Source organism: Oncorhynchus nerka, linkage group LG9a (assembly GCF_034236695.1).
Source record: "Oncorhynchus nerka isolate Pitt River linkage group LG9a, Oner_Uvic_2.0, whole genome shotgun sequence".
NCBI classification, from domain to species: Eukaryota; Metazoa; Chordata; class Actinopteri; order Salmoniformes; family Salmonidae; genus Oncorhynchus; species Oncorhynchus nerka.
In genome coordinates, this window is record NC_088404.1 from 12,157,577 (window position 1) to 12,178,234 (window position 20,658).

Consider the following 20,658-nt stretch of genomic DNA (forward strand, 5'->3'; position numbering starts at 1 on the left):
CCCCTAACGGTGACCTTAACACTTTAACCTAACTCCTAACCTTAACCCCTAACCCCTAGCTAATGTTAGCCAGCTAGCTAACGTTAACCACTTAGCTAGAATTTGTAACAGTTTGTAACAACATACGTTTAGAGAATTTGTAACAACATACGTTTAGAGAATTCCTAACATATTGTACATTTAGCAAATTCGTAAAATATAATATGAATTGTAATTCATAACATATCATATGAAATGGGTAATGGACAACCAGAAATGAATTACATACCATAAGAAACGTAACATCAAATTAAGTGTCTCATACAGGATAATATGAAATACTCTGAGACCAGGTTACAACAAACTACATATCCCACAAGCCATTGATGTTCTTTTTAGTTCTGTGTGCTTCTAATTTAAGCCATCATCCACCACTATCAACAACGTTACTGCAGTAATGCTTCACTGGTCTTCTCTGCGTTTTAAAATGCATCAATTTATTCTGCAAGACTAGAGGATATAATATCTATAGCTAAATGGAGATTACTCGTGCCAGACCATCGCTGTTTGGAGATATAGGTGAGTTGTTTTATTTGTGTCTCGCCTGTCTGAAAGTTCAAAGAGGCTAATGCTCATGACGTAAACAGCATGAATGCTTAACCCACAATCAAAATTATAGTAAAATATTTGTCATGTCTCTCCCTTGTTGAGTATTTTATTTAGCTGGCTTATTCAGGCCTAATATTAGAAAACGTTCTGCTCTTCCTTGTTTTACTGACCTAATTTGAGACCATCCAGCTAAGCTTGTTATAACAAGCTAGAGACCAGTGTATTAGAGCATGTACTATTTTGTGGGCTACGTAGGTAACCTGGGTGATTCTTATATAACATTCATTCGCTGTATCTAGCTTTTTTGCCGACCAGATCATTAATCTAGCCAATGTTGTCTAGATGTAATACATTTAGGTTAGGGCTATGCATGTCACCAACCATCACATAGACAGACAGCGGACGTCAGCAACGGGTAAGCCTCGTAGGGAGGGAGGTGCGGGTTTATGACAGGATTCACGTGTCGTGAGAGCGGTGTCTTGGACCAATGATTTATTGCTCTGGAGCCTACAAAGGGTTTCAGAGAGAACTCAACATCTAGCACCGTGTTTTTTCACTGCTTGACATGGACTGAAATAGTTGCCGTTACTCATTTTCGGTGCCTCTAGTATTTATATTTAGGTGCAGGAGCTCCACAATACGTTCGAGCTCATATTTATAGTAGGAACAAGAGCTGAAGCGTTAGAAAGTGTGAGGTACCGGTGTTGTGCCGAACTTCACCCCCCTGCCAGAACCCCACCCCCCTTGCACACACTCAATGCTTCATTGTTGCGACTTGCTTGGTAGTTGAGATTTCTGTTCTTCACTCCGTTGTTAGTTTAGCCTACATTTCACTGATCTTAGTAGCAGAAATCATTTTGTATTTGTTTCCTTCAAGGCAGTTGTCAATGATCACGTTAGGCTTTGTTTCATTTTTGTATGGCGGTTTGATCGCGGGGGAAGCACTAGTAATGTTTACAGTTTTCGGTTTGGCTATTTGTTTCAAGTGTATTAGTCTATAAATCAATCTCTTTCCCAAAATTCGTAATCTCTCCCATGTATTATTCGACTGGTAGTTGTTCTGAAATATCCATTGCTTGCCTACATTTCACTCCCTCTGTGTTTAATATAACACACACACATTCATTATCCATTTCGGGTTGCCTATCCCGACGTGAAGTTTGTTCTATAGAAATGATTTGACTCTGATAAGTACCACAGAAATTATTTGACTCTAGCCGCAAAATTAAGGAAATTAGAAGGGGGAGGGGGGTTCGGCAAGGCCATTATCTTGCCTGCCGAACCCCCCTCCTTAATTTTGTGGCTACAGTCAAATCATTTCTGTGGCACACACTACTGGTCAACATGAGCTACCAAAATAATTATGATGTGTACCAGTCCTTGCAGTCCCAAGATAGAAGGGGGGGGGGGGGGGGGGGGGGAATTAATAATGACTGTATGTGTGTTATATTAAACATAGAGGGAGAATTCTGGCAGGGGGGAGATTGTCGGCACAACACTGGTACTCCGCTCCAGTGACAGTGAGCTCCTGCCCAAATCAACAATGGACATTATTTAATAATACACACAGACATAAATTAAAGGCCTACTTTGTGTAATGAGCTCAAATAATTTGACTGTAAAATATATAATTGCCCTCTTTGTATCATGAAAATTAGATCAACAGTTATTGGGCAGAATAAATAGATATAGGCATCAATACAACATGTGCATGTACTGTCTGTATCATACAGTGAGCTTCAAAAGTATTGGGACAGTGGCCAATTGTGTTGTTGTTTTGGTTCTGTACTCCAGCACTTTGATTTGAAATGATACAGTGACAATGAAGTTACAGGGCAGAATGTCAGCTATAATTTGAGGCTATTTTCATCCATATCGGGTGAAACGTTTAGAAATTACAGCTCTTTTTGTTCAAAGTCCCCCCATTTTACAGGACCAAAAGTATTGGGACAAATTCACTTATATGTGTGTTAAAGTAGTAAAAAGTTTACTATTTGGTCCCATATTCCCAGCACGCAATGACCACATCAAGCTTGTGACTCTACAAACTTGTTGGATGCTTTTGCTGTTTGTTTTGGTTGTGTTTCAGATTAATTAGTGCCCAATAGAAATTCATGGTAAATAATGTATTGTGTCATTTCGAGTCACGTTTTTATTGTAAATAAGAATAGAATATGTTTCTAAACACTTCTACATTAATGTGGATTCTACCATGATTACAGTTAGTCATGAAGGAATCGTGAATAATGATGAGTGAGAAAGTTACAGGCACACAAATATCATACCCCCAAGACATGCTAACCTCTCACCATTACAATAACATGGGGGAGGGGGGGGTATAACATGGGAGGGGGGGTATGATATTTGTGCGTCTAACTTTCGAATTCATTATTATACATGATTCATTCAGGATTATCCGTAATCATGGTAGCATCCACATTAATGCAGAAGTGTTTTAAAAACATATTCTATTCTTATTTACAATAAAAGTGACTCCAAAATTATTTCCCATTCATTTCTATTGGACGAAGTGCCAAAGTGGTGGAGTCATAACAACAAAACATGTGTCACTGTCCCAATACTTTCGGAGCTCAGCGTATATCGGAATTTATTGCTTTTCTCCCTCGCTCCCGGCCTGCAGCTCATGGCCTGGGGTTCTGGACAGACCGTTCGGCGGTACACGAGGCAGCAGCCCAGGGAAAGGCTCTTCAGCTACAGAAGCTGATCCAGGGAGGGGCAGCAGTTAACATAGTGGCTGTGGACTCCATAACCCCCCTCCACGAGGCCTGCATACAGGGACAAACACAGTGTGTCCGGTTGCTGCTGGACGCTGGTGCTCACGTGAGTCAGAGGGCTATTTTTCTCTTGTGATAGGTCTGTCGGTAATGGTACTACTGCTGAATCTGGATTGGGGGGAATCCTTAGGGTGGTGACTTCTCTGCAGTAACCCCTACATGCAAACAACTGTGACTGTTTCTGTGAGGGCCGGGAGACATTTGAACAGAAGCCAAATTCAGAATTTGAGGGGGAGCTAGTCCCTGGGAGCCTAAGGGTTTTTAGATTTGAAATTTCACATTGATTTGTTATACGACTGTTATAAAATGGATCATCAATAGTTTTTTTTATTTTATTTTATTTTACCTTTATTTTACTAGGCAAGTCAGTTAAGAACAAATTCTTATTTTCAATGACGGCCTAGGAACAGTGGGTTAACTGCCTGTTCAGGGGCAGAACGACAGATTTGTACCTTGTCAGCTCGGGGATTCGAACCTGCAACCTTTCGGTTACTAGTTCAGATTCTCTATTTAAGGATTCTTGAGAGGTATCAGTGAACATTTTAAAAATTGAGGTGCTGTAATGTTGATTTGTGTGTGCCTGCCTGTATGTCTCACTCAGGTGGATGCGCGGAACATTGACGGCAGTACCCCTCTGTGCGATGCCTGCGCTGCGGGCAGCCTGGAGTGTGTGAAACTACTCATACAACATGGGGCTACGGTCAACCCTCCACTGTTCACGTTCTCACCCCTCCACGAGGCCTGCATGGGGGGTACATGTTCATGTTGTGAGAGGGGGCGAGGGCGCGGCAGTCACACAGTATAAAGAACACACACATACCCTGGGATAATGGGATACATCTGCATTGCTTGCTGTTTGGGGGTTTTAGGCTGGGTTTCTGTATAGCACTTTGTGACATCGGCTGATGTAAAAAAAGAAAGAAGCTTTCTAAAAACATTTGATTGATTGATATTGTGTAGTTAGTCCCCCTCAATACCCAAGTGTCGAACTATGACTGACGTGGGTGTGTGTTACAGGTAACTCTGACTGCGTTCAGCTCATGGTAGACGTGGGAGCTCTGATGGAGGCCCATGACTGCCACTTCGGGACACCGTTACATGTAGCGTGTGCCAGACAACACTTTGACTGCGCCAAGGTCCTCCTCAATGCAGGTGGGTGGACCACATTGTGGTAACATTATTTCAAAATGTTGTTTTGCTCCTGATCATTCAAAGACTATTAATGGGACTGTGCTCTCTCAAGTAAATAAGTACCTAACCTAACCTTAAAAAAAAGGTGATATTTGAGATTTGACATTTGAAGCATTACATCAATTCAAACCATAACTTGATCTTGACATTTTACAGTTAAAACAATGTCCTGTACTTTTTTGATTCAAGTTGTAGTTTTCAGAACGTGTCTCGACCACTTCTCTTTCAAATGAAACCTTTTCATCTTCTCCAAAGGGGCGAACGTGAACGCTGCCAAGCTCCACGAGACGGCGCTCCATCACGCAGCCAAAGTAAAGAACGTGGATCTGATCGAGCTGCTGATTGAGTTCGGTGGGAACATATATGCCAGGGACAACATGGGCAAAAAGCCCATCAACTACACAAGTCAAGGTTCTCCCACCAATATCTGCCTAGAGTTCTATGAAAGTAAGTATTTTATTCATGGTAGGTAGAAAAGACTGGAAAAGTGTAGAGATTATCTTATGTATGAAAATATGACCTTCAAAGAGAGATTTTCACACTACTGAGCAGAGCTGAGCTGCATTTGTTATGCATCCACCGTAGTTGTTATGCATCCACCGTAGTTGTTATGCATCCACCGTAGTTGTTATGCATCCACCATAGTTGTTATGCATCCACCGTGGTTGTTATGCATCCACCGTGGTTGTTATGCATCCACCGTGGTTGTTATGCATCCACCGTAGTTGTTATGCATCCACCGTAGTTGTTATGCATCCACCGTGGTTGTTATGCATCCACCGTGGTTGTTATGCATCCACCGTGGTTGTTATGCATCCGCCGTGGTTGTTATGCATCCGCCGTAGTTGTTATGCATCCGCCGTAGTTGTTATGCATCCACCGTGGTTGTTATGCATCCACCGTGGTTGTTATGCATCCACCGTAGTTGTTATGCATCCACCGTAGTTGTTATGCATCCACCGTAGTTGTTATGCATCCACCGTGGTTGTTATGCATCCACCGTGGTTGTTATGCATCCACCGTGGTTGTTATGCATCCACCGTGGTTGTTATGCATCCACCGTAGTTGTTATGCATCCACCGTAGTTGTTATGCATCCACCGTGGTTGTTATGCATCCACCGTGGTTGTTATGCATCCACCGTGGTTGTTATGCATCCACCGTGGTTGTTATGCATCCACCGTGGTTGTTATGCATCCACCGTGGTTGTTATGCATCCACCGTGGTTGTTATGCATCCGCCGTGGTTGTTATGCATCCCCGTAGTTGTTATGCATCCGCCGTAGTTGTTATGCATCCACCGTGGTTGTTATGCATCCGCCGTAGTTGTTATGCATCCGCCGTAGTTGTTATGCATCCACCGTAGTTGTTATGCATCCACCGTAGTTGTTATGCATCCACCGTGGTTGTTATGCATCCACCGTGGTTGTTATGCATCCACCGTGGTTGTTATGCATCCGCCGTAGTTGTTATGCATCCACCGTGGTTGTTATGCATCCACCGTAGTTGTTATGCATCCACCGTAGTTGTTATGCATCCACCGTGGTTGTTATGCATCCACCGTAGTTGCTGGAACCATGCTGGAGAGGACAATATGAAAATAAAATATTTAAGAAAATATTAGAACCTCACAATGCACAACCGTGTGAAAAGGGTTAATATAATATAATTATCTCAACTGACATGTTTTCGTTCTTTCCCAGATACTCCCCTCAGTCTACAACAGATCAGCAGGATAGCTCTGAGAACAGCACTGGGCAGAAGAGCCCTGGACGACGTGTCCAAACTGGGCTTGCCCAATCGCATCACCTGCTACCTCTCATATCAGCCACCACCAGATCTGGACTTGGACTTTGACTACTTCTAACAAGCCCCATCCTACATCTAACAAGCCCCATCCTACTTCTAACAAGCCCCATCCTACTTCTAACAAGCCCCATCCTACTTCGAACAAGCCCCATCCTTTTTACGAGTCTGTTTTGTCTTGTGCCGAACGATTTCACCACATAGGAATAAGCCTGGTCCCAGGTCTGTTTGTGTTCTTGTCAATGCCAACTCATTGTAATGCTGACATTTTTCAACCAATTAGCATAACAATGGCTGATTGCACAAACAGACTGGCACTCAGACGAGATGGGAATGAAGATGCAGGGTAGCCTGGTTCCAGATCTGTTTGCGCGTTCTCGCCAACTCTAATTGTCATTGTCAGGCTAAAAACACATTGACAACGACTATAGGAGTTGTTTATACAATTACAAACAGTTCTGGGACCAGGCTAGAAGCAAGAGAGCCCAAACTCATTTGTCTGAGTTAAGGTTTCAGTTAAACTACAATGAAAAGTAGGGATATGAATGTAAGCTTACTGATGTGACAGGTGTCAGCTAGCTATGCTCGAAAGACGGAGGGCGATACTCAAATCTGTATCGCCGAAGGGTTATATTTCTATCCATCTGTAAAGGTCATTTCTGATTGAGCCGAGATATGCAGTGTTCACCTTAAATGCAGTCTCTACGATACGGATTGAATCTAGGCCTAAGCGTTCCCACTAAGCATAGTCTTATGCTTGTACCCAGATCTATTTGTCCTGCTTCATGTTTGGGATGTTGTGCCTTGCCAACTGCAAGACGGCACAAACAGATCTGGGACCAGGCTAGTCTGTCCAACCTTTCTGAATTCTTAAATCCTTTAGCTAAGCTTTTAGGATTGTGTAATTATGTGTAAATATCAAACATGTATGTTTATTTTGAATAATGTGTATATAAACTATGTAAATAATACAAATGATTTGATTTATGTAAATTCCATGAATTCTGTATATGTCTATTTTGAGTTCATAAGTGTTGCATTTTGTCATCTTCTGTATGGTTGGAATGTTAGAAATGAGGGTGTTGTCACAGGGGTCAAGTGCACACCCCTTGACATGAAATTGTTATCATATTAATTGATTGTATTGTTCTTAATTGTTTTTACTCTTCCATTGTTGCTTTACTGAAAATAAATGATGCACAGTACCAGTCAAAAGTTTGGACACACCTACTCATTCAAGAGTTTTTCTTTGTTTTTACTATTTTCTACATTGTAGAATTATAGTGTGAATACATCAAAACTATGAAATAACACATATAGAATCATGTAGTAACCAAAAAAGTGTTTAACAAGTCTAAATATATTTTCTAATCTTCAAAGTAGCCACCCTTTGCCTTGATGACAGCTTTGCACACTCTTTGCATTCTCTCAACCAGCTTCTGTCACCTGGAATGCATTTCAATTAACAGGAGTGCTTTGTTAAATGTTAATTTGTGGAATTTCTTTCCTTCTTAATGCGTTTGAGCCAATAAGTTGCGTTGTGACCAGGTAGGTGTGGTATACAGAACATAGCCCTATTTGGCAAGAACAGCTCAAATAAGCTAAGAAATTACTTTAAGACATGAAGGTCAGTCAATCCGGAAAATGTCAAGAACTTTGAAAGTTTCTTCAAGTGCAGTTGCAAAAACCATCAAGCGCTATGATGAAACTGACTCTCATGAGGACCGCCACAGGAAAGGAAGACCCAGAGTTACCTCTACTGCAGAGGATACGTTCATTAGAGTTAACTGGCTGTCATGAGGACCGCCACAGGAAAGGAAGACCTAGAGTTACCTCTGCTGCAGAGGATACGTTCATTAGTTACCAGCCTCAGAAATTGCAGTCCAAATATATACCACATTATTCTGCAGTGATACATACGCCTTCCCATCTGGTTTGCGCTTTGTGGGACTATAATTTGTTTTTCAACAGGACAATGACTCAACACACCTCCAGGCTGTATAAGGGATATTTGACCAAGAAGGAGAGTGATGGAGTGCTGCATCAGATGACTTGGCCTCCACAATCACCCGACCTCAACCCAATTGAGATGGTTTGGGATGAGTTGGCCCGCAGAGTGAAGGAAAAGCAGCCAACAAGTGATCAGCATATGTGGGAACTCCTTCAAGACGGTTGGAAAATCATTCCAGGTGAAGCTGGTTGAGAGAATATCAAGAGTGTGCAACGCTGTCATCAAGGCAAAGAGCCTCTACTTTTGAAGGATCTCAAATATAAAATATATTTTGATTTAACACTTTCTCAGTTACTACATGATTCTATGTGTTATTTCATAGCTTTGATGTCTTCGCTATGATTCTATGTAGGAAACATGTAAAAAATAAAAACCCTTGAATGAGTAGGTGTGCCCAAACTTTAAACTGGTACTGTATATTGTGTTATATGTTGGAACATGTTAACCGAGCACCAAGCAGTGCCATATTCACAATACTTTTTGAGGAGAAATACAGAACTACTGTGTGGTTAACATGAGCTTTTATCTGAAATGACAAACTGTCACAGTTAACAGTCTGTTGGAGAATGGGGAAGGAGCATCTTGTTTGGTGGATGTAGCCATGGAAGTAGGGGCTTTCCAGGGTTAAAACGATTGCGCAAGTAAGCATGGTTTAGCGGTCACTGTCTGCTTCCGAGCATGTTGACACACACACACACTAGAGGACTTCCTCTTTCTTCACATCAGAGGTCTTGTTCTCTTCACTAGTGACAGCTGACAAACAGACATCTCACAGCATCGATTCAAACATCAAAGCTCTTTATTTTTAACTGAAAAGGAACACGGGTAGCTTCTCACAGATTTCCCCCTCACATAATCTTTAATTGGTCTTTCCCTTTTCACTATCCATACAAAGCATTCCAGTGATACTTTTTTCCCCTCTTTGCACACAGCATAACTTGTGGTTGATTGTCGTGTCAGTTTCGTGCTTCTCTCACCTCCAGTTCTCAAGAGAACCCATTCCGAAACCTTTACTTTCCCACCATTAATACAACTCAGTTGCAGTCCAATTCTCTACCCTTCTCTCCAGGCGTGCCCTCATACCCTACACTTGCGCACTCTCCTTCACGGATTTAAAAGGAACGGGCTGGTTTAAGGGAATATGTTAGAAAGTCCCTTCTGCCGTACTTACACTAATCCAAGACTTTTAAAATGTGAGAGAGAGTGAACACTTCCTTGTGAAGGAGGGTAGAGAATCGGCACACGTTACCGAGCCTTCTCATAACAACATACTCATTTCATCCTTTGTCACCTTTGTCTCCACAACAACACATCAGACAGTTGACTAATATTTGCATGTGGTCTGCACTGTGTACACTACTGAAGATCAACCTCAACACATGGTGCTGCATGGAAAGAGAGGCTCCAGTCTCAAAATGGCACCCCATAACCCGATATAGTGTAACTACTTTTGACCAGGCCACATAGGGCTCTGAACCCCCCCCCCCCAAAAAAAAATGTGGAATAGGCTGTGATTTGGGACACAGAGAAACGTCTCAACAAAGCCAGCACAGGCCTTTTTAATAGTAACGAAGGACACACTGACCAACCCTGTAGAAATAATGACTTTCAAAATCAAGTGGTTAATAAATTCCAGTTCCAAGCAACATATATTCTTATTCTAAGAGCTAAAACAGTGCTATTTTGTATAAAAACAGAGTTAGTCATTTTAACATAAAATAAAATGTTTTTAAAAAAAGTGTAAAATCCTAATTCTCATAATCGCTGTAAACCATTTTTTAGTCAATTTGGTTGACAAATATCATTCCCCTGTAAAGTAAACCAATACCTTTTTTTCTCCTGAAATTTACAGAACTCTTCAATTTCATTGGTTTGCAGTGCACAGACTGGACGGATGTGATTGGACGGTTTTGACATAGCTTACTACATGGTCGTCATGGTACATCACTGCTATTGTCAGACATACTCTTTTATGCAAAATCACTACTTGACAGACAGGTGTCATGGAAATTCACAAACAAGTAGCCTACACATTAATATCACAAGTAAGAAGTCCAACATAACACCATAGAAGAAGAAGACACAGTAAAAATACAAATGAATGAAGGTGTACAGGTGTAGACATCCCACGAGGCTCCGTGGACTCTTCCGTTCTCCTAAACCCCGGTCTCTTTCCTCCTGCGCTGCGTACCACGGCGCCACTCTCTTTTGATTTTACTTGAAGAACCAGACGCGGGGAGTGTCTCTGTGCCTTTACACCCAAGGATTGGCTCACTGACCTGGTGCCAGACGTTCTCATCTGCCCCTTCCCCCACCATATCAGACATGGACACCACAGAAGAACGACGCTTGGCCCTGGTCATGGTTGTAGCCTCACTGTGCTGATCTCTGAGTGGCACCCTCTGCTGTTGAGGTTGGGCGTCGATGGCGCTGCGGAGACAGTTGAGCCACTGCTGCTTGTGGAAGACGTCGTTGACCTGCAGAGTGTGAGACTGGCCGTGGGTCGGGTCCAGGGAGGTCACGCGGAACACGTTCTTAGCTGGAGGACAGCGAGAGAAGAAGAAAAAAAATGATGATATAAACTGTCGTTCATGGTAAAACACATCCACATATAATACCTCCTAAAGCACAACTGGAAGAAACTGCACATCTCCTAGGTCTCAGTATTTGTCCCAATAGGATCATAAACCCTTAAAATATAGGTGGTGTTAACGACACACAGGATATTGTGTCAGCAACTCACAAACTGGGCATTTAATCCTGAGTGGAGAGATCTACTTGTCCAACGCATTTGGAAAAAGAACACAAGGAATTGAAGAAAGTCTAATTGAAACAATTGAGCCCCAGACCATAACTCCTCACCTTTCTCCCCCTGGCTGAAGGCCCTCCCATAAGGAACAGTAACTCACCTTTCTCCCCCTGGCTGAAGGCCCTCCAATAAGGAACAGTAACTCACCTTTCTCCCCCTGGCTGAAGGCCCCTCTGAATGACCCTCCCATGCGTACGTCTCCATCCTGCAGGTCCTCCAGAGCCAGGTCTCTGATGGGGAGGGGCTGACGGTACACCTGGTAGCAGCTCCGCTCGTGACGTGTCACCGGCCTCGTCAGCACCAGCAGCTCAGAGAACAGGAATACGTGCAGTTTCTACACAACACACAGAGTTATCACAACACGCCCGGTACTGTAAAGCACTGTGACAACTACTAATGTAAAACATGCTTTATAAATACATTTGAAAACAGAAAGCCTGGATACATGTTAGTTGGAGGGGGCATAAAGCCATACAGAACAGGTTATATTGCTATACAGCGTGTCTGAACAAGGCTCACCGAGCCACTCTTGTTGCGTAGCTCTCCGTGACACAACAAGGTCTTGCAGTTGTCGATGAGCGGGTCTCTCTGCCTGTCGTCCAGATACTCCAGCTTATTAATGTAGTACTGACTCTCTGACTCTCCCTTCCTCATGTTGATGTCAGACAGCACACCCTGGATGATGGCTATCTGGAATCACAGTGTTACACTTCAGTCAATTCTACTCTTAATACATGTATAATTCTATTAGCATGTATGGCTGTGCCATTTGTAACTCTTATGATGTGTCTGATAACTGTGTGACGATGTGAGCGGCGTAGGGTAGTGTGGGTGCTCTCTACAAACCGCCTTCTCCAGACAGGGAACGTCAGGGTGATCTGGTGGTGTATGTCTCAGTATCTCTCTCAGCAGTAGGGGATATTTCACCAGCCGGCTCCTGGGTATATCCAGGAAGCTCCACAGGTCCAGCTTCCTACTGAAGGGAGACTCCAGGCAGCGCTGCAGGAAGTCCTGCACCTTCCGGTCCTGCTTCTTCTGGTCCAACAGGGCCTTGGCAGCCAGCTGGTTACTGCAATAGTCTCTGTACGCATTCAAACCTGGCAACTAGAGGACGACAGGGGGGTCATGAAGATGAAGACACATTCTCTTTTTCACCCCCCACAAAATTAAGAAATGAAAGAAAAGGAGTTTCATCCCTGTACACATTCAGACAAGGAAAACTTGGAAGAGAAGAAGACAAGTGTCATTTTCAGATCATGGAAACATGTCTGCTTTTTAAGTCAAAGAGAAGAAGATGATCCAAGATGGCAGCTGACTCCTCTCTCTCTAAAGACGGGGAGAAGGTCAAAGATGGCATCTGTGGATGAAGGCAACATGGGGGGGGCGAGAGCATGAAGCAGGGACTACATTTCATAAATAAACAAAACACATTCATTCTAAATATTGGCGATGCGAGAAAGATTTTACATTTCAAGTTTATTTGCAAAGTGTAATTAATACATTGGAAATCTTACTCACCCGAGCTCTGGTGATAAAAGAAAAATAGCCATAAAGAATTATACAAATACACAGATAAATACCATAAACCCAATACACAAGAGAGGAGGCACCTACCCAGTCCACGACGATCTGTCCAATCTGACCAACTGTTCCATTAGGACCGGTGCCCTTTGCAAGCTTATCCAACAAGTCTGTAGCAAGGAGAAACACACGAATGAAACCATCAGCCCTCTATTTGAAGAGGATATTTATTTTCAAATCGTTTTGTCGTAGCCACCAGAGGGCGTATCGGGGGGTTACTAAACCAGTAGCCACCAGAGGGCGTATCGGGGGGTTACTAAACCAGTAGCCACCAGAGGGCGTATCGGGGGGTTACTAAACCAGTAGCCACCAGAGGGCGTATCGGGGGTTACTAAACCAGTAGCCACCAGAGGGCGTATCGGGGGTTACTAAACCAGTAGCCACCAGAGGGCGTATCGGGGGTTACTAAACCAGTAGCCACCAGAGGGCGTATCGGGGGTTACTAAACCAGTAGCCACCAGAGGGCGTATCGGGGTTACTAAACCAGTAGCCACCAGAGGGCGTATCGGGGGTTACTAAACCAGTAGCCACCAGAGGGCGTATCGGGGGTTACTAAATCAGTAGCCACCAGAGGGCGTATCGGGGTTACTAAACCAGTAGCCACCAGAGGGCGTATCGGGGTTACTAAACCAGTAGCCACCAGAGGGCGTATCGGGGGTTACTAAACCAGTAGCCACCAGAGGGCGTATCGGGGGTTACTAAACCAGTAGCCACCAGAGGGCGTATCGGAGGTTACTAAACCAGTAGCCACCAGAGGGCGTATCGGGGGTTACTAAACCAGTAGCCACCAGAGGGCGTATCGGGGGTTACTAAACCAGTAGCCACCAGAGGGGGTATCGGGGGTTACTAAACCAGTAGCCACCAGAGGGCGTATGGCACGTTACCAAACCAGAAGCCACCAACTCTGAAATAAAGAGTTGGCAGCACTTTTGACACTAATGCTTAGAGCTGGGGTCAATTCCATTTCAATTTAGGAAGTAAATGGAAAATCCAACTCCAATTCTTGAAACTAAAATGTAATTAAAATGAACTGGAATTGACCCCCAACCCTGTTGAGGCTAGTAGTGAATATGATGAAGACCTAGTAACTTCATGAAGTGGAATGTACGAATATGATGAAGACTAGTACCTTCATGAAGTAGAATGTATGATGAAGACTAGTACCTTCATGAAGTGGAATGTATGATGAAGACCTAGTACCTTCATGAAGTGGAATGTAAGAATATGATGAAGACTAGTACCTTCATGAAGTAGAATGTACGAATATGATGAAGACTAGTACCTTCATGAAGTAGAATGTAAGAATATGATGAAGACCTAGTACCTTCATGAAGTGGAATGTAAGAATATGATGAAGACTAGTACCTTCATGAAGTAGAATGTACGAATATGATGAAGACTAGTACCTTCATGAAGTAGAATGTAAGAATATGATGAAGACTAGTACCTTCATGAAGTAGAATGTACGAATATGATGAAGACCTAGTACCTTCATGAAGTAGAATGTACGAATATGATGAAGACCTAGTACCTTCATGAAGTAGAATGTATGATGAAGACCTAGTACCTTCATGAAGTGGAATGTAAGAATATGATGAAGACCTAGTACCTTCATGAAGTGGAATGTATGATGAAGACCTAGTACCTTCATGAAGTGGAATGTATGATGAAGACCTAGTTCCTTCATGAAGTGGAATGTATGATGAAGACCTAGTTCCTTCATGAAGTGGAATGTATGATGAAGACCTAGTACCTTCATGAAGTGGAATGTATGATGAAGACCTAGTACCTTCATGAAGTAGAATGTATGATGAAGACCTAGTACCTTCATGAAGTGGAATGTATGATGAAGACCTAGTACCTTCATGAAGTAGAATGTATGATGAAGACTAGTACCTTCATGAAGTGGAATGTATGATGAAGACCTAGTACCTTCATGAAGTGGAATGTATGATGAAGACCTAGTACCTTCATGAAGTAGAATGTATGATGAAGACTAGTACCTTCATGAAGTGGAATGTATGATGAAGACCTAGTACCTTCATGAAGTGGAATGTAAGAATATGATGAAGACCTAGTACCTTCATGAAGTGGAATGTAAGAATATGATGAAGACCTAGTACCTTCATGAAGTGGAATGTAAGAATCCAGATCTCCAAATATATGAGTTAGCTCCTCCTCTGTCATGATGGAAAGCTTCAGCATGGGATCATGATAGGCCTGTTGAACAAGAAATGAAAGCTAAGGTCAATCAGCTTCATGAGGGGAAGAGACAAACTTGTTAATTGAAATCATTTATTGTACCTTTCGTGCCATTTGGAGGTCTTCAATAAGGTCTTGTTCTCCTCTGGATAGCTCATGAATGGCCTAGAGAGAACATTATGTTGTCAATAAGACTTGCCACTTCTGAATTCATCATTTATTCCATACCAGACAAAGAGTACATATCGAACTCAGACACAAACAGCTAACTATGACATCAATCCCCTTACTACATACTAGGGCTGGGCGACAAGGCCTAAAAATCATATCGTTTTTTTGTTGTTGCTGTTAGCTGTACGTGGTCTTATTTTCCTAAATCAATGTTCATTGATACGCACGTTTCAGCAGTGTCTGCTCTGGATCTGTGGCAGGGGCTTGGTGTGGGTGGCGGGGGCTTGGTGTGGGCGGCGGGGGCTTGGTGTGGGCGGCGGGGCTTGGTGTGCGCGGGGGGGCTTGGTGTGGGCGGGGGGGCTTGGTGTGGGCGGCGGGGGCTTGGTGTGGGCGGCGGGGGCTTGGTGTGCGCGGCGGGGGCTTGGTGTGAGCGGCGGGGGCTTGGTGTGAGCGGCGGGGGCTTAGTGTGGGTGGCGGGGGCTTGGTGTGAGTGGCAGGGGGCTTGGTGTGCTTGTAAATGGGAAGGTGCACACAGCACAGGAGCGAGAACGACAAGGCAACATGAGAACAAGCAGACAAACACTAAAAAACATTTATGTTTAAAAACGCGATTCTTGTAATACAGGCATTTGGAATATTGCGCTAAATGCTCAATTAGAATAAATTAAATTAACTATATCACCCAGCCCTACTACATATAGATAATTAAGCAATAATGCCAGAGGAGGTGTGGTATATGACCAATATACCACGGTTAAGGGCTGTTCTTATGCGTAATGCTGAGTGCCTGGATACAGCCCTTAGACGTGGTATATTGGCAATATATCACAAACCCCCCGAGGTGCCTTATTGCTATTATAAACTGGTTATCAACGTAATTAGAGCAGTAAAAATAAATGTTTTGTCATATCCGTGGTATAAGGTCTGATATACCATGGCTTCAACCAATCAGAATTCGGGGCTCAAACCACCCAGTTTATAATAAAGCAATAAGGCATGATATAATGTGATTATATTATGCTTGGCACAACACATTATCTATAGAAGTCATTGAACTATAACGTATGCTACAGTTGTATGTTACCTCCTGTCTCTTAATCTCTTTGGTGGAGAAGGTGCTCTTCTGGTGAACGTCCAGTGTTTCAGACCACAGAGTGCTGTTTCTACGTTTGGGAGGTGTTGGGCCCGCTGCCTTACTGCACGACTTCAGGGACGCCCCCGGCGACTTGCTGTCACCCCGCAGTGACATGTTCTGAGGACACGAGTAATAATTTAGACACGCCAGAGTCTGGTCTCGGGCTTCTCCGTCCGTGCCACTCTGTCCGTGCCACTACTGTCAATCTCCTTCTCTATAACTTCCTGCTGTTCATTAAACAAAATCCACACAACAACAAAAATGATCTGCTATCAGGTCAAGTGCCATTGGCTTCTGTCTGGAGTTATGACAGCATGATATATAACACACCTGGATGGTTTGACCAAAGCGTCGGACGGCTCCATTCTTGGAAGGGGAGATCAGGTTAGCCAGAGATGACACCCGGCTCAGTGGCCGCACACGCTTGTTACTGGGCTCCTGCAATACAGAGGAGTGAAATCATTGTTACGGACAGCAATCTGAATACATACCCAGGGGATATAACTAACGACCCCATCGCTTTGCTTTACTCCACTTCTCACATATATATTGGTCACATACACATGGTGAGCAGATGTTATTGGTCACATACACATGGTGAGCAGATGTTATTGGTCACATACACATGGTGAGCAGATGTTATTGCTAGTGTAGCAAAATGCTTGTACCAAATGTAAGAAATAATACATTATTATTATTATTATTTTGTTTAAATACAGCAAAGGACTAGAAGTGAGGCATTCCTCTCTGTCGACTTACTTTGAGGTCAAAACTAGACAGACTGACGGTGTCGTCATCCTCCTTTTTCTCTTTGCGTTTTCTCTTCTGTAAAGATGGTACCAGAGAAGGCTTAGACTACAGTCAGTGACGCTCACAAGGCCGTTATCCCATGGGGGGGGGGGGGGGGGGCAGGATATAGCCTACTGCCCTGCTGTATATACATATATCACGTGGGGGCAGGATATAGCCTACTGGTCTGCTGTATATACATATATCACATGGGGGGGGGGGGGGCATGATATAGCCTACTGGCATTATATCACATGGGGGGGGGGACGTGTGATGCAAGTGTATTAATCCTCAGAAATCTTGTAACATTTGGTGGAGCCTTGGCTTACTACTTTGAGGTCAAAGCTGGACAGACTGACAGTGTCATCATCCTTGGGCTCTTTATGTTTCCTCTTCTGTGGGAAAGATAAACACGTGTACAGAATGAGTGTGTTGCTAACCTTCACAAGATTTAAACATGTGAATATACACTACCTTGCAAAAGTACTCAAAACCCCCTTGAATTTCTTCACATTTTATTGTGTCACAAAGTGGGATTTACAATGGATTGAATCCTATTTGTTGTTGTCGACGATCTACACAAAATACTCAAATGTCAAAATGGAAGAAAAATAATAAAAGATTAATACAATATATATAAATATTGCATAATTATTCAGCTCCCTGAGTCAATACATGTTAGAAACACCTTTAGCATTGATTAAAGTTGCGAGTCTTCTGGGTAAGTCTAAGAGCTCTGCACACCTGGATTGTGCAATATTTATCCATCATTCTTTTCAAAATTCTTCAAGCTCTGTTGGGATCATGGCTATTCAGCAATTTTCTAAACTCGCTAATGATTTTCAAGCAGATTTAAGTCACAAAGCTGTAATTTGGCCACTCAAAAACAATGTCTTCTTTGTAAGCAACTCCAGTGTACATTTGGCCTTGTGTTGTAGTTCATTGTCCTGCTGAAAGGTGAGTTCCTCTCCCAGTGTCTGGTGGAATGCAGACTGTAGCAGGTTTCTTCTAGGATTTAGTCTTTGCTTAGTGCCACCTAGTTTCTCTTTATACCAAAAAAGTGTATTCCTTTGCTGTTTTTTTCCTCCCCGCATATTTTAGAATATTTTTTATTCTGTATATTTGTATTCTTCTTTTCACTCTGTCATTCAGGTAATTATTGTGAACTCTGTAGCCGGTTTAAAATCACCAATGGCCTCATGGTAACTAAATCTCTCAGCAGTTTCATTCTTGTCCTGAAGCTCAGTTCAGGACGACTGTATCTTTGATGTGTCTGGGTGGTTTAATACATAATCCACAGCATAATTATTAACTTGACTACGCATAAAGAGATATTCGATGTCTGATGTGTTATTGTTACCTAGCAATCACTGCCCTTATTTATGAGGCTTTCAAAAAGCTCCCTGGTCTTTGAAGTTGAATCTGTACTTGAAATACTTTACTGAGGAACCTTACAGTTGTTGTATGTATGGGGGGAACAGAGGAAGGGTTAGTCATTCAAAAATCATGTCAATCCCTATTATTTCACACAGAGTGAATCCATGTAACTTATGTGATTTGTTAAGCCACATTTTACTCCTTACTCTTAGGCTTGTCTAAACAAAGAGGCATAATACTTTTACAAGGCACTGTACATTTCACATTGAAATAAATTAAGTAATTATTTTTGTACTGTGTTAAAAGTTTATTGACTGACTTCGTAGTAATTGAGAAAGACAGAGATAGATGCTGGATTGATTGTTGGCGTTACATTAGTTTAGTACTACTCACCAGACTGAAGTCCCATGGTGTTCCTGGAGTCAGAAAGGTGAAGGAACTCCCTCGGCACAGTGGAGGTCTACAATGAGAGAAAGGAAATAAGGCAGAAATAAAACACTATTTGAGATAGTAATACTGTATCCCAACCCAAATGCCCCTACCTAGGGCGTATGGAATCGGACTCTTTGACAAATCAGACACACACACAAATCATACTTTTGGTGTTAAGTGTAGACTTACATGTTGATTTCGTCCACCCACACCAGACAGGAGGACAAGCATGTTGAAATATCAAAACAATCTCTTAACAAACTATATTAAATTGGAGGACAGGTCGAAAAGCAGTTAAAAATGTATTGCAATGTAGCTTTGCCAACCGCCATATAAAAAGTACAAAGAAAATGAAGCCTGGAGGAGGAAAGATGACTAAAAACCTACTTGGTTTACCCTTTTATCTGTGGATTAATTATCGGATTATTTTTTATATTACATGAGAAATTAGCTAGCAACAGCAAGCGAGCTAAACTACCATAAAAGTGTAATGCTTTTTGACCAGTCCCAAAATTAATAATTTGTTTTGATATTTCAACCTGTGTGTCCTGATCGCGTCTGGTGTGGGCGGACAAAAATCAACATGCGATGGTGGTCTCGTCAGTATGTTTGAGGCAAAGCATATAACTTTCCTGAAAAGTTGTTCTAGATAAACCTACAACACCGATATAGAAGAACAATGTTATCTTTTGATGGACTCTTTCCTCAGGAGATTGATCGTAAGTTCAGCATCAGATGCCTCTAAAAGGCTGTGGGGTGGTCCACTGATGTACTGCTATGGACGTAGTTAGCTAGCTAACTATTTTAGGCAAATTTGAGACTACTCAAACTTCACATTTTGTTTTGTCTAAATAAAAAAATCTAACGAAACTAGTTAGCTACATAAACGTTACTAGTTAGTTTAGCCAATACATGTTAACTTAGCTAACTAACTACTCTAACGTTAACTTACTAGAGTGCAAATCCAGAAATATAGTTAACGATGCAGTGTTTGTTTGAGGCTAATTTACTAGAAAATGTAAACAGAGCACATGACCCATACGTTAAAACCAGGGGACCCTAGCTTGATACGTTTGGCTAACTAGCCACAGTAACATGAAGGCCAACCTAAATCCATATTTTATTGACTGAACCATTATTAAATGGATTTACCATGTGATGTGACAAACTTTAGGTTCCAAATCTGGCTAGCATATCGAGCTAATCTTGAATATATTTTTTTTTAGTCTAGAAACACACATTTAATGTATCAATATTACCCATAGCGTCTTACTTTTTGGAGTTGTTGACAGTGGCGGGGGAGGTTTCTGAGTTGACCGTGGACGTTCTCTTCGAGGAAATCCTTCGTCCCTTCGGCTCGTCTTCCACAGATAATTCGCCCACCTCTGACTCCTCCATTTTAGAGGTTGGGTGTAGTAGGAAGCTACCTAATATCGCTGATTCAAAACAATGGAAATTGCAACGATGGATGGATGAAAGAAAGAAAGAAATCCGCAGTAAATCGATCAATCCAACCAAAAGTGACGGCGGAAGTTTGAATATGGCGGAATATCACAAATCGGCCAATGAGGGAAAAGCTTGAGGATTTCGAGTGGGAGGAGTTAATTTACTGAAAAGAATATTGAGGAAACGCACGTTGGCGGTCTCTCAGTAAATTCACTTCAGTGAGAAGCATGGCCGGATTAAGCATGGCCCGATTAAGTGATCAATGCGGCTGTTAGCTAAAAAATTGGGTGTTGTTGAGAATTTATTTTATTCTATTGGTTCTCTCTA

At 42.5% G+C, this 20,658-nt stretch overlaps 2 protein-coding genes across 3 annotated transcripts; one reads left to right on the forward strand and one right to left on the reverse strand.

Moving 5' to 3' along the window:
* The first annotated feature begins 377 nt into the window (after window positions 1-377).
* Window positions 378-7,612, forward strand: LOC115133931 (ankyrin repeat and SOCS box protein 13-like). The gene is made up of 6 exons (XM_029667372.2): window positions 378-558; window positions 3,230-3,429; window positions 3,985-4,135; window positions 4,401-4,535; window positions 4,830-5,021; window positions 6,276-7,612. Exons 1-6 carry the CDS (start codon window positions 516-518, stop codon window positions 6,437-6,439), a joined length of 885 nt encoding a protein of 294 aa, XP_029523232.1. The 5' UTR covers window positions 378-515; the 3' UTR covers window positions 6,440-7,612.
* A 1,558-nt stretch (window positions 7,613-9,170) lies between these two features.
* LOC115133932 (neuroepithelial cell-transforming gene 1 protein-like) lies at window positions 9,171-20,437 on the reverse strand. 2 transcript variants are annotated; one of them, XM_029667373.2, is made up of 13 exons: window positions 20,159-20,437; window positions 18,847-18,913; window positions 17,406-17,471; window positions 17,047-17,112; window positions 16,618-16,725; window positions 16,237-16,404; window positions 15,084-15,146; window positions 14,903-14,999; window positions 12,813-12,889; window positions 12,045-12,302; window positions 11,718-11,888; window positions 11,346-11,532; window positions 9,171-10,928 (listed from the first exon to the last, which is right to left on the reverse strand). In XM_029667373.2, exons 1-13 carry the CDS (start codon window positions 20,281-20,283, stop codon window positions 10,546-10,548), a joined length of 1,836 nt encoding a protein of 611 aa, XP_029523233.1. In that variant the 5' UTR covers window positions 20,284-20,437; the 3' UTR covers window positions 9,171-10,545. The 2 variants fall into 2 exon arrangements, with proteins under 2 accessions (XP_029523233.1, XP_029523234.1); XM_029667374.2 differs by lacking the exon at window positions 17,406-17,471.
* Between the last annotated feature and the right edge of the window lie 221 nt (window positions 20,438-20,658).

What these genes read in the sequence shown, in the direction of transcription:
- LOC115133932 (XM_029667373.2), bottom strand. Translation starts at nt 20,283, where the DNA reads ATGGAGGAGTCAGAGGTGGGCGAATTATCTGTGGAAGACGAGCCGAAG. An exon ending in CACCATGGGACTTCAGTCTG is followed by an intron (nt 17,472 to 18,846) that starts GTGAGTAGTACT and finishes TCTTTCCCACAG; the next exon opens with AAGAGGAAACATAAAGAGCC. An exon ending in TACGCAACAAGAGTGGCTCG is followed by an intron (nt 11,533 to 11,717) that starts GTGAGCCTTGTT and finishes TGTGTTGTGTAG; the next exon opens with AAACTGCACGTATTCCTGTT.
- LOC115133931 (XM_029667372.2), top strand. Translation starts at nt 516, where the DNA reads ATGGAGATTACTCGTGCCAGACCATCGCTGTTTGGAGATATAG. An exon ending in ATCGCTGTTTGGAGATATAG is followed by an intron (nt 559 to 3,229) that starts GTGAGTTGTTTT and finishes CCCGGCCTGCAG; the next exon opens with CTCATGGCCTGGGGTTCTGG. An exon ending in CCACGAGGCCTGCATGGGGG is followed by an intron (nt 4,136 to 4,400) that starts GTACATGTTCAT and finishes TGTGTGTTACAG; the next exon opens with GTAACTCTGACTGCGTTCAG.